Source organism: Hemibagrus wyckioides, linkage group LG04 (assembly GCF_019097595.1).
Source record: "Hemibagrus wyckioides isolate EC202008001 linkage group LG04, SWU_Hwy_1.0, whole genome shotgun sequence".
Taxonomy (NCBI): Eukaryota; Metazoa; Chordata; class Actinopteri; order Siluriformes; family Bagridae; genus Hemibagrus; species Hemibagrus wyckioides.
The window spans coordinates 25,583,699-25,601,198 of NC_080713.1; the positions used below are offsets into that span (position 1 = coordinate 25,583,699).

The 17,500-nt window shown below is 38.7% G+C and overlaps 1 protein-coding gene across 1 annotated transcript in view; it reads left to right on the plus strand.

Annotated features, from left to right (window-relative positions):
• Positions 1 to 17,500, plus strand: part of LOC131351628 (carbohydrate sulfotransferase 8-like) — a 129,150-nt gene that overhangs the window by 22,718 nt on the left and 88,932 nt on the right. Inside the window, exon 2 of the mRNA XM_058387100.1 lies at positions 4,432 to 4,632. Within this exon, the coding sequence (XP_058243083.1) occupies positions 4,443 to 4,632 (190 nt within the window). The 5' untranslated portion in view covers positions 4,432 to 4,442. The remainder of the gene's footprint in view (positions 1 to 4,431; positions 4,633 to 17,500) is intronic.

Below are 17,500 nucleotides of genomic sequence, written 5' to 3' on the forward strand. Positions count from 1 at the left end.
AGACAGTGAGTGATTGAGTGAGTGAGTGAGTGAGTGAGTGATTGAGTGATTGAGTGAGTGAGTGAGTGAGTGATTGAGTGAGTGAGTGAGACAGTGAGTGATTGAGTGAGTGAGTGAGTGATGGAGTGAGTGAGTGATTGAGTGAGTGAGTGATGGAGTGATGGAGTGAGTGAGTGAGTGAGTGATTGATTGAGTGAGTGAGTGAGTGAGCGAGACAGTGAGTGATTGAGTGAGTGAGTGAGTGAGTGAGCGAGACAGTGAGTGAGCGAGACAGTGAGTGATTGAGTGAGTGAGTGATTGAGTGAGTGAGTGAGTGATGGAGTGAGTGAGTGAGTGATTAAGTGAGTGATTGAGTGATTGAGTGAGTGATTGAGTGATTGAGTTAGTGATTATTTGAGTGAGTGAGTGAGTGAGTGAGACAGTGAGTGATTGAGTGATTGAGTGAGTGAGTGAGTGATTGAGTGAGACAGTGAGTGATTGAGTGAGTGAGACAGTGAGTGAGTGAGTGAGTGAGTGATTGAGTGAGTGAGTGAGTGAGTGATTGAGTGAGTGATTGAGTGAGTGATTGAGACAGTGAGACAGTGAGTGAGTGAGTGAGTGAGTGATGGAGTGAGTGAGTGAGTGAGTGATGGAGTGATGGAGTGATTGAGTGAGTGAGTGAGTGAGTGAGTGAGTGAGTGAGTGATTGATTGAGTGAGTGAGTGAGTGAGCGAGACAGTGAGTGATTGAGTGAGTGAGTGAGTGAGTGAGTGAGCGAGACAGTGAGTGAGCGAGACAGTGAGTGATTGAGTGAGTGAGTGATTGAGTGATTGAGTGAGTGAGTGAGTGATGGAGTGAGTGAGTGAGTGATTAAGTGAGTGATTGAGTGATTGAGTGAGTGATTGAGTGATTGAGTTAGTGATTATTTGAGTGAGTGAGTGAGACAGTGAGTGATTGAGTGAGTGAGTGAGTGATTGAGTGAGACAGTGAGTGATTGAGTGAGTGAGACAGTGAGTGATTGAGTGAGTGAGACAGTGAGTGATTGAGTGATTGAGTGAGTTAGTGAGTGAGTGAGTGAGTGAGTGAGTGATTGAGTGAGTGAGTGAGTGAGTGAGTGAGTGAGTGATTGAGTGAGTGAGTGAGTGAGTGAGTGATTGAGTGAGTGAGTGAGTGAGTGAGTGATGGAGTGAGTGAGTGAGTGATTAAGTGAGTGATTGAGTGATTGAGTGAGTGATTGAGTGATTGAGTTAGTGATTATTTGAGTGAGTGAGTGAGACAGTGAGTGATTGAGTGAGTGAGTGAGTGATTGAGTGAGACAGTGAGTGATTGAGTGAGTGATTGAGTGAGTGATTGAGTGAGTGATTGAGTGAGTGAGTGAGTGAGTGAGTGAGTGATTGAGTGAGTGAGTGAGTGAGTGAGTGAGTGATTGAGTGAGTGAGTGAGTGAGTGAGTGATTGAGTGAGTGAGACAGTGAGTGATTTAGTGAGTGAGTGAGTGATTGAGTGAGTGAGACAGTGAGTGAGTGAGTGATTGAGTGAGACAGTGAGTGATTGAGTGAGTGATTGAGTGAGTGAGTGAGACAGTGAGTGAGTGAGTGAGTGATTGAGTGAGTGAGTGAGAGTGAGTGAGTGATTGAGTGAGTGAGAGTGAGTGAGTGATTGAGTGAGTGATTGAGTGAGTGAGTGAGTGAGTGAGTGAGTGAGTGAGTGAGTGATTGAGTGAGACAGTGAGTGAGTGAGTGAGTGAGTGAGTGAGTGATTGAGTGAGTGAGTGAGACAGTGAGTGAGTGAGTGAGTGAGTGAGTGAGACAGTGAGTGAGTGAGTGAGTGAGTGAGTGAGACAGTGAGTGAGTGAGTGAGTGAGTGAGTGAGTGAGTGAGACAGTGAGTGAGTGAGTGAGTGAGTGAGTGAGTGAGACAGTGAGTGAGTGATTGAGTGAGTGATTGAGTGAGTGAGACAGTGAGTGAGTGAGACAGTGAGTGAGTGAGTGAGTGAGACAGTGAGTGAGTGAGTGAGTGAGTGAGACAGTGAGTGAGTGAGTGATTGAGTGAGACAGTGAGTGATTGAGTGAGTGATTGAGTGAGTGAGTGAGACAGTGAGTGAGTGAGTGAGTGAGTGAGTGAGTGATTGAGTGAGTGAGTGATTGAGTGAGTGATTGAGTGAGTGAGTGAGTGAGTGAGTGAGTGAGTGAGTGAGTGAGACAGTGAGTGATTGAGTGAGACAGTGAGTGAGTGAGTGAGTGAGTGATTGAGTGAGTGAGTGAGAGTGAGTGAGTGATTGAGTGAGTGAGTGAGTGAGTGATTGAGTGATTGAGTGAGTGATTGAGTGAGTGAGTGAGACAGTGAGTGAGTGAGTGATTGAGTGAGTGATTGAGTGAGTGAGTGAGACAGTGAGTGAGTGATTGAGTGAGTGAGTGAGACAGTGAGTGAGTGAGTGAGTGAGTGAGTGATTGAGTCAGTGAGTGAGTGAGTGAGTGAGTGAGTGAGTGAGTGAGACAGTGAGTGATTGAGTGATTGAGTGATTGAGTGAGTGAGTGATTGAGACAGTGAGTGAGTGAGTGAGTGATTGAGTGAGTGATTGAGTGAGTGAGTGAGTGAGTGAGTGAGACAGTGAGTGAGTGTGTGATTGAGTGTGTGATTGAGTGAGTGATTGAGTGAGTGAGTGAGACAGTGAGTGAGTGATTGAGTGAGTGAGTGAGACAGTGAGTGAGTGAGTGAGTGAGTGAGTGATTGAGTCAGTGAGTGAGTGAGTGAGTGAGTGAGTGAGTGAGACAGTGAGTGATTGAGTGAGTGAGTGATTGAGACAGTGAGTGAGTGAGTGAGTGAGTGAGTGAGTGAGTGATTGAGTGAGTGAGTGAGTGAGTGAGACAGTGAGTGAGTGTGTGAGTGAGTGAGTGAGACAGTGAGTGAGTGTGTGATTGAGTGTGTGATTGAGTGAGTGAGACAGTGAGTGAGTGAGTGAGTGAGTGAGTGATTGAGTGAGTGAGTGATTAAGTGAGTGAGTGAGACAGTGAGTGAGTGAGTGATTGAGTGAGTGATTGAGTGAGTGAGACAGTGAGTGAGTGAGTGAGTGAGTGATTGAGTGAGTGATTGAGTGAGTGATTGAGTGAGTGAGTGATTGAGTGAGTGAGTGATTGAGTGAGTGATTGAGTGAGTGAGTGAGACAGTGAGTGATTGAGTGAGACAGTGAGTGATTGAGTGAGTGATTGAGTGAGTGAGTGATTGAGTGAGTGATTGAGTGAGTGATTGAGTGAGTGAGTGAGACAGTGAGTGATTGAGTGAGTGAGTGAGACAGTGAGTGATTGAGTGATTGAGTGAGACAGTGAGTGATTGAGTGAGTGAGACAGTGAGTGATTGAGTGAGACAGTGAGTGATTGAGTGAGTGAGTGAGTGAGTGAGTGATTGAGTGAGTGAGTGAGACAGTGAGTGATTGAGTGAGTGAGTGAGACAGTGAGTGATTGAGTGAGTGAGTGAGTGATTGAGTGAGTGAGTGAGTGAGTGATTGAGTGAGTGAGTGAGACAGTGAGTGATTGAGTGAGTGATTGAGTGAGTGAGTGAGTGAGTGAGTGATTGAGTGAGTGAGTGAGACAGTGAGTGAGTGAGTGATTGAGTGAGTGAGTGATTGAGTGAGTGAGTGAGTGATTGATGGGCATTGATGTGTTATTAATTGTTCTTTCAGTCTGTTTAGAGAGTTTTATAGGGTTAATATATGAGTACAGATATTAGGTGAGGTGTATATTATCCTTGCTGAAAGAAACATAGTCTATGTAATATATATATATATATATATATATATGTATATATATATATATATATATATATATATATATATATATATATATATATTTGTTTATTTATTTATTTATTTGTAGCATTTCAATGATATTAATGTGTCTGGTAAATTTAATTCGATTTTCACTTTCTAATGCCCTCATGGGGCTGATTGTTGTGTGTGTGGCTGAATTCTTGAATAGGATAAATGGGATAGATGCTGAGATTCGCACCATTATCAATTCCACTGCCAACTCTGCCTCAGTTAAACAATCAATGGCCTGTCTGCCTGGCAAGGAACTGGCTTATGTATAGCTTTCACCTACACACACACACACACACACACACACACACACTGTGGCCTGGATGTGCAATAGTATAAGTGGTAAATTGTATAACTATCTGCATGGTCAGATTTATATCACACTGACTGAAGTGTGTGTGTGTGTGTGTGCGTGCACTCCTCAGTATAATCACAGTTTCTAATCTATAGTCTCTAATCCAGTGCATGTGTTTATATTCAGCTCTGACTGGTGTGTTAAAACATTAGTTCTTAAAGGAATATAGAGATAAGTGAAGCGGTGCGTCTGTTACTCATGATGAGAATCTGCTTAGAGTGTGGAAAGAGATGAGAACTCCTCTCTCTCTCTCTCTCTCTCTCTCTCTCTCTCTCTCTGTCTCAGTGTGTAGTGAGATGCTTTGGTCAGACTGTAAAGTTGTGGAGGCTCTAAAGGGAAGGCGGAGGTCCAGGCGCGGCTCCATGCGTGGCTCACGCCTGAAGCTCTCCTGCTCCTTCTGGTTTGTTCTGTTATTCGGAGCTGGAGGTTTGATACTCTTCATCCACCTACAGGACCTGTCAGACATGGTGCAGCAGCAGGGACCAGGTCAGTGTCTGCATTCTAACAGCACACACACACACACACACACACACACACAGTGTGACAAACCTGACCAGCAACAAGGAATTCAAAAGAACCAATAATTGAATCAAAATCAATCAGACCTCCAGTTAGAAATTTTGCCATTTTGAAAGATCCTTATTTATTATTATTTTTTAATTTTCTTCATCCATATCGGATAATCGAACTCATCTGTTCAGCACGTGATTTGTTGCTGGCTCGAAGAAATTAACATCTCTGAGATCACGCTGGATTCAGGGTCAGTTGGAAGTCGCTTGATTAATGAAACAGCTGAAAGTAAACGAATGAAGTGATAATGAGCGACGATCCAAACGGGACCGTGGTGTGTGGTGTGTCTTCACTGAGGAATGATGGGAAATCCTGTCACATGCTTCTCATTCTGTCGCTTATCTTCCTCTGAGGTTTCTGTCGTGATGGAAGTCTGCAGATTGAGAGCTCAGGAGATCTCGTTTGCTCTCGCCGTCATGATCAGTGTCTCCTTACAGACGTGACTCCGACCCATTGTGTTGTATGGTATGTGTGACGGCCAGAGAGAAGCCTTAACCTGGTGATATTTGATTATACACTATACTATAAGTCAGGGTTTCCCAACCTTTTTTTGTGCCATGGATCAGTTTGATACCGGACAATTTTTCCACGGCCCGGGATGGGGAGGGGCGGGGGGATTTTCGATGAATATAACACCCCAAGTAGTCTTGGGAAAAGCAGCAATACTTATGAAACACTTCAAATTTTTAAAGTCCTGAGTGTCTACTTTCATATGAGCTCACAGTTAAAGCTGAGATGACTGTTATAAACAGAAAACTTGTTGCCCAGAACCAGATTCATGATCATTTTTCTCCAGAATTCTTCCACTGTAATGTGTTTTCCTCGACTCCACCACATAAGTCGTGAGGCGTCGAGGCAGACGAGAGACCGAGTGAGACGAAGTGAAAGAGGATGCAACACATGCAAATCCCATTTGTCAGCACAGCGGGAGAAGAAGACGACTCCCTTAATCCCTAACACACCTTCACACAGCAAAGCCTGAGGAAATTAATGGCATGCTCTGATTCTGTGTGTGTGTGTGTGTGTGTGCATTTGTTTAATTATCCAGAACACATTCAGATTGTGGTTGTTTACTCATGCAGTGTGTGTGTGTGTGTGTGTGTGTGTGTGTGTGATATAAATAACTGAAGTCAGCAAGAAGATGGCATGGCCTTGTAATTTTTTTATTCAGTATTTTTTTATTTTTTTAACCAGATCTCATTAATGTCATTTATTTGTTATTTGGGAACATGTGTGGCCTCCTGAGCAAGAGAAAACTACAGCAAGATAAAAAAAAATAAAAAGATGAACGTGTGGGAAAAAATTTCGCCCATGACAAGAAACATCAAAAGGTGAAGAAAAATCCAGTCGGCTTACTCCGTCTGACATCTTCCAAGGCTTTTGAGCGTTACATTTATGAAAGGGTTCTGATGAAATATGGCTAAATTCAAGGCAAGGAAATGTTGAACGATGGCACAGGGCCCCATGTTAAGCCCCGGGTTCTTGTGGTAAAGTGTCTCGGAGCTGCGTGTGGAGGTTTCCTTCAGCAAGAAACTCTCATGGAGGACCATGAGAAAGTGACAGTCGATGGAAGACAGTAGACGGGGGGAGTGGGAGAATCCTGTCTCTCTGGCCATCAGTTAGGTGTGTGTGTGTGTGTGTGTGTGTGGGTCAGAGCTCATCTGGTGGGACAAAGGATGAAGCCATAACGAGCTGTCAGCTGGTGAAATGTTCCTCTGCTGACAGGAGGATGAGGAGAAGCAGCGCTGCAGTGACTCACTGATGCTCAACTGATAAATGATGAATTAGGTGACGAGTATGGGGGACAGTGTGTAATAGCTGTTACTGGACACACACACACACACACTGCTCAGAGTGTGACAAGCTGACCAGCAGCAAGGCCTGAACATGGATTCAAAAAATATTCACTGGAATTTAAAAGAAAGTTGTGTGAATAATAATAATAATATTAATAATGATAATGATAATAACAACAACAAAACAACAGTAATCATAACAACAATAATAATAAAAACAACAACAATAATAATAATAGTAATAATAATAATTAATAATATTATAATTATTAAAATATTGTTTAGTCTACAATTTTATTATTACTGTTTTTAAGGAACACAACAAAACAGTTCATGCTGATGTAAAAAAATTCTAATTATTATAATTAAGTATTATTTTCCAAAAACATCCCAATGATTTTTTTTAAATTATTCATTTTATATCACAGCATTTTGCAAAGCTTAATATTTTTCATTTATTCTTTTATTGAGCACACCAAATTTTTACCTATTCTTAGCTGTATGTTTTTGTTATGATTCCATGTTACAGCAGCTATAAAACTATCTCTTCCTCACCAGTCTCACTTTTCCCCTATTGAATTTAACCCTTTATACCAGTACACTGGAGCTCCAGTCTGCAGGAGGGGTGTGGAAATGGATTTATGGGACATTTTTAATCAGTATAAAGAGATGAATGATGTTCTGGCGGTGAGTCTGATATAAAATGAGTCTGTTGGCTTTCAGTGTGAGACGTGTGTTTTTCCCTCTGTTGGATAACCTTTCATAGAATTTTACTGGTTGAAGATAAACACCTTCACATTTTAGATGATTATGAACAAGGACTTGGGGCGTCTCAGAGAGCAGAAATGGGTTTGATATCAACATTTACTCTGAACATTTGTGTGGGAAAAAACTAACCTTTTTGTTTTGTTGGAACTTTTCTATGAATATAAAACCCCTAGTAGTCCTGGGAAAAGCAGCAGTGCTTATGAAACACTACAAATTCTTAAAGTCCTGAGTGTCTAATTCATATGAGCTTTACATTAACCGCCACTGTGGAGTGAGACAAGACAAAGACCTTCAGTACTGAACATGAACACAACAAAACCTCTGGAAAAAAGCTGGCCATTTTCAGTCACAAGAAAGATACAGAAAATACAAACTTTCATCCTGAAGATTCTTCCATTCCAGAGTGTGTGTCTGATTATTCTATATCCGAGGCTTTCCCTCACAGCCATGTGTTATGAAACTAATACTTGCACATTAGTTTTGATGACGTTAGGATTTTAGGTTTCATGACATGATGAACCGCGTCATTAAGTGTTCAGGATTCCGAAAAATAAACCAGCGCTCGCAAAAAACTTCAGAAGCTTGCCTGACAAATCCATCTTCACTAAGCGTGTCAGGTTGCCGAGAATCCAGCTGCTCCGAGGTTTTGTTCAGAGGCTGCTTCACTCTTCCAGGTATTTACGCTTGATCCCTTCGTCTGTGCAGTCAAATCCGTTTACTGAGATTTTATTCACTATAAAACAATAACCAGTTGATGTGAAGTGACCGTTAAGTGACTGTTTCTATCGCCACCATGTAAATAATAAATTAGAGTAGTAAATAATATTTGATCACAGTTCCCAGGATAAATACACTATATTGCCAAAAGTATTGGGACACCCCTCCAAATCATTGAATTCAGGGGTTGGGCTCGAACCCTTAGTTCCAGTGAAAGGAACTCTTAATGCTTCAGCTTCATACCAAGACATTTTGGACAATTTCATGTTCCTAACTTTGTGGGAACAGTTTGGGGATGACCCCTTCCTGTTCCAACATGACTGCACACCAGTGCTCCATAAAGACATGGGTGAGTGAGTTTGGTATGGAGGAACTTCACAGAGTCCTGACCTCAACCTGATAGAACACCTTTGGGATGAATTAGAGCGGAGACTGTGAGCCAGACCTTCTCATCCAACATCAGTGCCTGATCTCACGAATGCGCTTCTAGAGGAATGGTCAGAAATTCCCATAAACACACTTTTTGTGGAAAGCCTTCCCTGAAGAGTTGAAGCTGTTATAGCTGCAAAGGGCGGGACGACTCCATATTACATTCATGTGCATGTAAAGGCAGACGTCCCAAAAGTTTTGGTGATATAGTGTAACTGCAGTAAGATTTAAGTTCAGGTTTTTCTTCCTACATGTCTTACGCATTTTATACGTTTTTGATCTCAGCCGTTAGTCACCGCAGCTTCGGTCACTTCAGCAGGTCAGAAAAGGCGTCTAACTCCTGATTGTTTCCAGTTCTACATGGAAGATTTGTGATGGTCAAAAAGCTCTGAAGGTGGAGAAACTCTGGGCTGTTTGAAAGTAAGAGGATTTTAGACTTCTGTATTAAACCCAGCACAATGGAGGGATTTGTCGAGTTTCCTCAGAGATGAAAGAGAAATTTAACTTTTCTAACATCAGTGGAATACAGCACACCTCTGAAGACTTCGCTCTTAACACTCTCAGCTCTGACTCGCTTAACTGACTCGTGTATGATTTAAGTACTTCCTGGTTTCTTCCTGAGTTAGAACTATTTAAACAAACCAAAGGGGGTTTTTGGTTGGTTGGTTGGTGTTTTTGCTTCTTTGCTTTTGTCTTTTGTCTTTGTTTTCCTTTTAGACACAACAAGCAAATTAAACCATGAATATATGCATAAGTATTTGATAAGAAGACATAAAAGAAACTTAGATAATCCCTAAGGAATGAAAATAGCTTTATTTCCTTATCATTATCATTAAAATTTCCCAATGATCTTATCTAGAAAACGAGAAGTCTCTCCAGCTTTCTTGTTGTATTTGATGTTAATAAGACTTAAAGGAGGTCTGCTATAAATAATCTAAGATTAGGTTTAGTGGAGATTTTTTTTTTTTTTTTGCTTGGTGTAAATGAAATTTCTCTTATTCCAACCATTCTGATCGTCTTTCAGAAAGCCTTTAACAAGGATAAAAGAAAAACAATAAAAAATAAAAAACTGTCCTTCAACATACACTATATTTCCAAAAGTTTTGGAACGTCTGCCTTTACATGCACATGAATGTGATATAGAGTCGTCCCGCCCTTTACAGCTATAACAGCTTCAACTCTTCAGGGAAGGCTTTCCACAAGGTTTAGGAGTGTTTAGGAATTTTTGATCATTCCTCTAGAAGCACATTTGTAAGGTCAGGAAAAGATGTTGGACGAGAAGGTCTGGCTCGCAGTCTCCGGTCTAATTCATCCCAAAGGTGTTCTATCGGGTTGAGGTCAGGACTCTGTGAAGTTCCTCCACACCAAACTCACTCATCCATGTCTTTATGGACCTTGCTTTGTGCACTGGTGTGCAGTCATGTTGGAACAGGAAGGGATCATCCCCAAACTGTTCCCACAAAGTTGGGAGCATGAAATTGTCCAAAATGGTATGAAGCTGAAGCATTAAGAGTTCCTTTCACTGGAACTAAGGAAACTGAAACTTTTGGCACACCTGTAATTTCACAAAGCTAACATCACTTTAGTCTCCATATGTGAAATGGTAATAAAAAAAAAAACAATTATGGAAAATTCCAATGAACTCAAGCTGAAAGTGCAGTGCTAAATTGAAGCGCTCGCTCTCATCTGTGAGTAGCCGCTCGAGTAAATGACATTTCGGTCAGCGTCCTGTCAGAGCCAGAGACAGCAGAGGAGTGAGTGTGCATTCATTATTCTCCAACAGAGAGAGATAATCTCCACTGTTTCCTCTTCTGGAGACATTTGGGAAAAGCAGCCAGTTTAGAGACAGGTCAAAGCTCTTGACTCTCCGCCGGTCATGCAAAAAGACACACACACACACACACACACCCACACACACACACCCACACTCACACAATGATGAAGATCTGAATGCTGCTCAGGCTCTTGGTTGTTCACTGAGCTGTGATCAGAGACGTCTTTATGAGCGTTGTATGTGAGTGCTATGGTGACAGGCTTTAACTGACAGCTACCACTGTTCCACTATTACATTAACATGTCATAAATACTCTACTCCATTCTCCTCTACTCTATTCTGTATTCTGCTCTACTCTTTTCTACCGTATTCTACTCTACCCTATACTACTTTACTGTATTCTACTCTATTCTACTGCATTCTATTCTACTCTGTTCTATTCTACTGTATTTTATTGTATTCTACTCTACTATAACCTATGTTGCTGTATCCTACTCTACTATATTCTGTTCTACTATAGTCTATTCTATTCTACTCTAATCTACTGTGTTCTACTCTTATTCGACTGTTTTTTTACTCTGTTCTATTCTACTCTATTTTACTTTATTCTATTCTATTTATTCTACTCTACTCTATTCTATTCTACGGTATTCTACTCCATTCTACTGTATTCTACTCTACTGTATTCTACTCTATTCTACTGTATTCTGTTTTACTATATTCTGTTCTACTGTATTCTATTCTACTGTATTCTACTCTACTGTATTCTACTCTACTGTATTCTGTTTTACTTTATTCTGCTCTACTGTATTCTATTCTACTTTATTCTACTCTATTCTATTCTACTGTATTCTTCTTTATTCTATTCTATTCTACTGTATTGTACTCTTTTCCACTATACTCTATTTGACTACTCTATTCTACTGTATTCTATTCTATTCTGCTTTACTCTCTTCTACTTTACTCTATGCTACTCTATAAGATAATAAATAAATAAATAAAATTTAATGAATATAAAACAGTTAGCTTTGGTAAATTCCTGTTATAAACAAGGAATAAAACATACCCATGATGTGGTGTTGTAGAAAAAAAAAATTCAGTTCAATTCAATTTTATTTGTTTAGCAATGTTTAGAATGGATCCTGTCCCAAAGTAGCTTTACAGAAATATATAAATTCAGGATATTCAGTTATAAATTTAAACATTTTTGCCTAATGACCTAGCCAACGGTGGCATTGTTGAGGACAATATGAGGAAGAAACCTTGAGAAGAAACAGACTCTATAAGAAACCTCATCCTGTGTGATTATAAATCATTTTTCCTTCTATATCTGTGTACTATATGGTCAAAAAGGTCAGTTGTGTAACCAGAAAATTCATTCCAATTTCAACATGAAGTCTGTTGTGTTAATGTTCACCGATTGAGGCTTGAGTGTAAAACTGTTCCTGGGTAGTGAATGACATTTTCCAATTACTCCTGATGGAAAATGATTTAAAAAATAGCCATTAAGCCCCTTGAAGTTTGGGTTTGGGCTTTTAAGAGAACGAAAACCTCAAAACTAGCCCAGTTACAGAAACTAATAGAAAATTCTGGAATATTCTATCCAGAACATTCCAAATAATCTAGAAAGTTCTTGAAAAATATAAATTGCTCTAAAAAAAAAAAAAAAAAAACATGCCACATAGTTCTAGAATATTCCCGAAAAAGAGACCTTGAATTTCTCCAAATTTCTTGTTTTTTTCCCCCAAGAACCTCTATGACTCTAGAAAAATGGGTGGCTATCACAAACATTCCAGAGAGTTCTACCTCATTTTTAAAGGTAGTTATAGAACATTTTCAAAGTTTCATTGCAATTCAAGAGGTTTTTTGGAAAGTATAATTTAGGGCTTTTTCACATGTTTAGAGAAATATGAGAATTTGAGAATCCCATTGCCCAAGGTTCAAACCCAAACTTTCATGGCTAAGATACAAAGAATGGGGAAATAACACTTATTTCCCAGGAACAAGAAAAAAGTAAAAATTTCTTATATAGTGTAATCTTTGGTTTGCTTACTGCTCACTTGATTATTTTCCTATAACCGCACACCCCTATGTGTATTACTCCTTACATAACCACAGACACATGAATTCAGCAATTGCTGCAGACACAAGCAGTTTGCTTACATGAACACAAACAATTCAGTATTATGTACACTATATTGCCAAAAGTATTCGCTCACCCATCCAAATAATCAGAATCAGGTGTTCCAATCACTTCCATGGCCACAGGTGTATAAAATCAAGCACCTAGGCATGCAGACTATTTTTACAAACATTTGTGAAAGAATGGGTCGCTCTCAGGAGCTCAGTGAATTCCAGCGTGGAACTGTGATAGGATGCCACCTGTGCAACAAATCCAGTCGTGAAATTTCCTCGCTCCTAAATATTCCACAGTCAACTGTCAGCTGTATTATAAGAATACAGTGTTTTACAGTGTTTGGGAACGACAGCAACTCAGCCACGAAGTGGTAGGCCACGTAAACTGACGGAGCGGGGTCAGCGGATGCTGAGGCTCATAGTGCGAAGAGGTCGCCAACTTTCTGCAGAGTCAATCGCTACAGACCTCCAAACTTCATGTGGCCTTCAGATTAGCTCAAGAACAGTGCGCAGAGAGCTTCATGGAATGGGTTTCCATGGCCGAGCAGCTGCATCCGAGCCATACATCACCAAGTGCAAATGCAAAGCGTCGGATACAGTGGTGTAAAGCACGCCGCCACTGGACTCTAGAGCAGTGGAGACGCGTTCTCTGGAGTGACGAATCGCGCTTCTCCATCTGGCAATCTGATGGACGGCGGTTGGGTTTGGCGGTTGCCAGGAGAACGGTACTTGTCTGACTGCATTGTGCCAAGTGTAAAGTTTGGTGGAGGGGGGATTATGGTGTGGGGTTGTTTTTCAGGAGCTGGGCTTGGCCCCTTAGTTCAGCATACCAAGACATTTTGGACAATTCCATGCTCCCAACTTTGTGGGAACAGTTTGGAGCTGGCCCCTTCCTCTTCCAACATGACTGTGCACCAGTGCACAAAGCAAGGTCCATAAAGACATGGATGACAGAGTCTGGTGTGGATGAACTTGACTGGCCTGCACAGAGTCCTGACCTCAACCCGATAGAACACCTTTGGGATGAATTAGAGTGGAGACTGAGAGCCAGGCCTTCTCGTCCAACATCAGTGTGTGACCTCACAAATGCGTTTCTGGAAGAATGGTCAAAAATTCCCATAAACACACTCCTAAACCTTGTGGACAGCCTTCCCAGAAGAGTTGAAGCTGTTATAGCTGCAAAGGGTGGACCGACGTCATATTGAACCCTATGGATTAGGAATGGGATGTCACTTAAGTTCATAGGCGAGTCAAGGCAGGTGAGCGAATACTTTTGGCAATATAGTGTATGTCCTGATTGAGCATGACACATGCTGGGAAACTGGGCCATGTTCATCATCAGAGTCACATTATCTGTTATTACACTGAGAGCGTCTCGATATTTAGGTGTTGCATCTAATTCGAGACGGTACTCCTGCTAATCTAACACTTAAACAAACGAAACTCGGTGAAGATGAACGTCTAACGCCGTGTTTGCAGTTAGATCTGCTGAAAATCTTTCTAAAGGAATAAATGTAAACCTTCGGGCGGTGACGGAAATATTGGCACCTTTCATAAAAACTAATCATTTACTTACTTTCACCCACATTTAAAGTGCTTCTGACTGACATTCATTTGGAGATTTGCATTAACCCTTTATATCAGTACACTGCCATGTTCATTCTCCCAGCAGGAATGGAAATGGACTTATGGGACATTTTCAATCAGTATAAAGAGATGAATGATGTTCTGGCGGTGAGTCTAATATAAAATGAGTCTGTTGGCTTTCAGTGTGAGACGTGTGTTTTTCCCTCTGTTGGATAACCTTTCATAGAATTTTACTGGTTGAAGATAAACACCTTCACATTTTAGATGATTATGAACAAGCACTTGGAGCATCTCAGAGAGCAGAACTGGGTTTGATATCAACATTTACTCTGAAGACAGAAACATTTGTGTGTGATCTGTGTTTGGTTGGAACTTTTCTATGAATATATCCCTCCTGCTATTCTAGGGAAAAACAGAAATACTTATGAAACACTTCAAATCCTGAGTGTCTACGTTCATATGAGCTTCATATTCAGTTTTTTTTTTGATTCCATTTGATTTCTATAGCACTTTTAACAATGGACATTGTCTCAAAGCAGCTTCACAGAACATAAGTCCTAGATGTTAGACAAAACAAAGACAAAAGTCTGAGGTGACTGTGGTGAGGAAAAACTCCCTTAGATGGTGTGAGGAAGAAACCGTGAGAGGAACCAGACTCAAAAGGGAACCTCATCGTCATTCGGGTGACACTGAGAGTGTGATTATAAATGATTATAAACACCGGAGAGTGTGATTATAAATGATTATAAACACCGGAGAGTGTGATTATGAATTATTATAAACACTGTAGAGTGTGATTATAAATGATTATAAACACCGGAGAGTGTGATTATGAATTATTATAAACACTGTAGAGTGTGATTATAAATGATTATAAACACCGGAGAGTGTGATTATGAATTATTATAAACACTGTAGAGTGTGATTATAAATTATTATAAACACTGTAGAGTGTGATTATAAATGATTATAAACACCGGAGAGTGTGATTATGAATTATTATAAACACTGTAGAGTGTGATTATAAATGATTATAAACACCGGAGAGTGTGATTATGAATTATTATAAACACTGGAGAGTGTGATTATGAATTATTATAAACACTGTAGAGTGTGATTATGAATTATTATAAACACCGGAGAGTGTGATTATGAATTATTATAAACACCGGAGAGTGTGATTATGAATTATTATAAACACTGGAGAGTGTGATTATGAATTATTATAAACACTGGAGAGTGTGATTATGAATTATTATAAACACTGGAGAGTGTGATTATGAATTATTATAAACACTGTAGAGTGTGATTATAAATTATTATAAACACTGGAGAGTGTGATTATGAATTATTATAAACACTGGAGAGTGTGATTATAAATTATTATAAACACTGTAGAGTGTGATTATGAATTATTATAAACACCGGAGAGTGTGATTATGAATTATTATAAACACTGTAGAGTGTGATTATAAATGATTATAAACACCGGAGAGTGTGATTATGAATTATTATAAACACTGGAGAGTGTGATTATGAATTATTATAAACACCGGAGAGTGTGATTATGAATTATTATAAACACTGGAGAGTGTGATTATAAATGATTATAAACACCGGAGAATGTGATTATGAATGATTATAAACACTGTAGAGTGTGATTATAAATGATTATAAACACCGGAGAGTGTGATTATGAATTATTATAAACACTGGAGAGTGTGATTATGAATTATTATAAACACCGGAGAGTGTGATTATGAATTATTATAAACACTGGAGAGTGTGATTATAAATGATTATAAACACCGGAGAGTGTGATTATGAATTATTATAAACACTGTAGAGTGTGATTATAAATGATTATAAACACCGGAGAGTGTGATTATGAATTATTATAAACACTGGAGAGTGTGATTATAAATGATTATAAACACCGGAGAGTGTGATTATGAATTATTATAAACACCGGAGAGTGTGATTATAAATGATTATAAACACCGGAGAGTGTGATTATGAATTATTATAAACACCGGAGAGTGTGATTATGAATTATTATAAACACCGGAGAGTGTGATTATGAATGATTATAAACACTGGAGAGTGTGATTATGAATTATTATAAACACCGGAGAGTGTGATTATGAATGATTATAAACACTGGAGAGTGTGATTATGAATTATTATAAACACTGGAGAGTGTGATTATAAATTATTATAAACACTGTAGAGTGTGATTATAAATTATTATAAACACCGGAGAGTGTGATTATGAATGATTATAAACACTGGAGAGTGTGATTATGAATTATTATAAACACTGGAGAGTGTGATTATAAATTATTATAAACACTGTAGAGTGTGATTATAAATTATTATAAACACCGGAGAGTGTGATTATAAATTATTATAAACACCGGAGAGTGTGATTATAAATTATTATAAACACTGGAGAGTGTGATTATGAATTATTATAAACACTGTAGAGTGTGATTATGAATTATTATAAACACTGTAGAGTGTGATTATAAATTATTATAAACACTGGAGAGTGTGATTATAAACTATTATAAACACTGTAGAGTGTGATTATAAACTATTATAAACACTGTAGAGTGTGATTATAAATGATTATAAACACTGTAGAGTGTGATTATAAACTATTATAAACACTGTAGAGTGTGATTATAAACTATTATAAACACTGTAGAGTGTGATTATAAATGATTATAAACACTGGAGAGTGTGATTATAAATTATTATAAACACGGGAGAGTGTGATTATAAATTATTATAAACACGGGAGAGTGTGATTATAAATTATTATAAACACCGGAGAGTGTGATTATAAATGATTATAAACACTGGAGAGTGTGATTATAAATTATTATAAACACGGGAGAGTGTGATTATAAATTATTATAAACACTGTAGAGTGTGATTATAAATTATATTAAACACTGGAGAGTGTGATTATAAATTATTATAAACACCGGAGAGTGTGATTATGAATTATTATAAACACCGGAGAGTGTGATTATAAATTATTATAAACACTGGAGAGTGTGATTATGAATGATTATAAACACTGGAGAGTGTGATTATGAATGATTATAAACACCGGAGAGTGTGATTATGAATTATTATAAACACTGGAGAGTGTGATTATGAATTATTATAAACACTGGAGAGTGTGATTATGAATTATTATAAACACTGGAGAGTGTGATTATGAATTATTATAAACACTGGAGAGTGTGATTATGAATTATTATAAACACTGGAGAGTGTGATTATGAATTATTATAAACACTGTAGAGTGTGATTATAAATTATTATAAACACTGGAGAGTGTGATTATGAATTATTATAAACACTGGAGAGTGTGATTATAAATTATTATAAACACTGTAGAGTGTGATTATGAATTATTATAAACACCGGAGAGTGTGATTATGAATTATTATAAACACTGTAGAGTGTGATTATAAATGATTATAAACACTGGAGAGTGTGATTATGAATTATTATAAACACTGGAGAGTGTGATTATAAATTATTATAAACACTGTAGAGT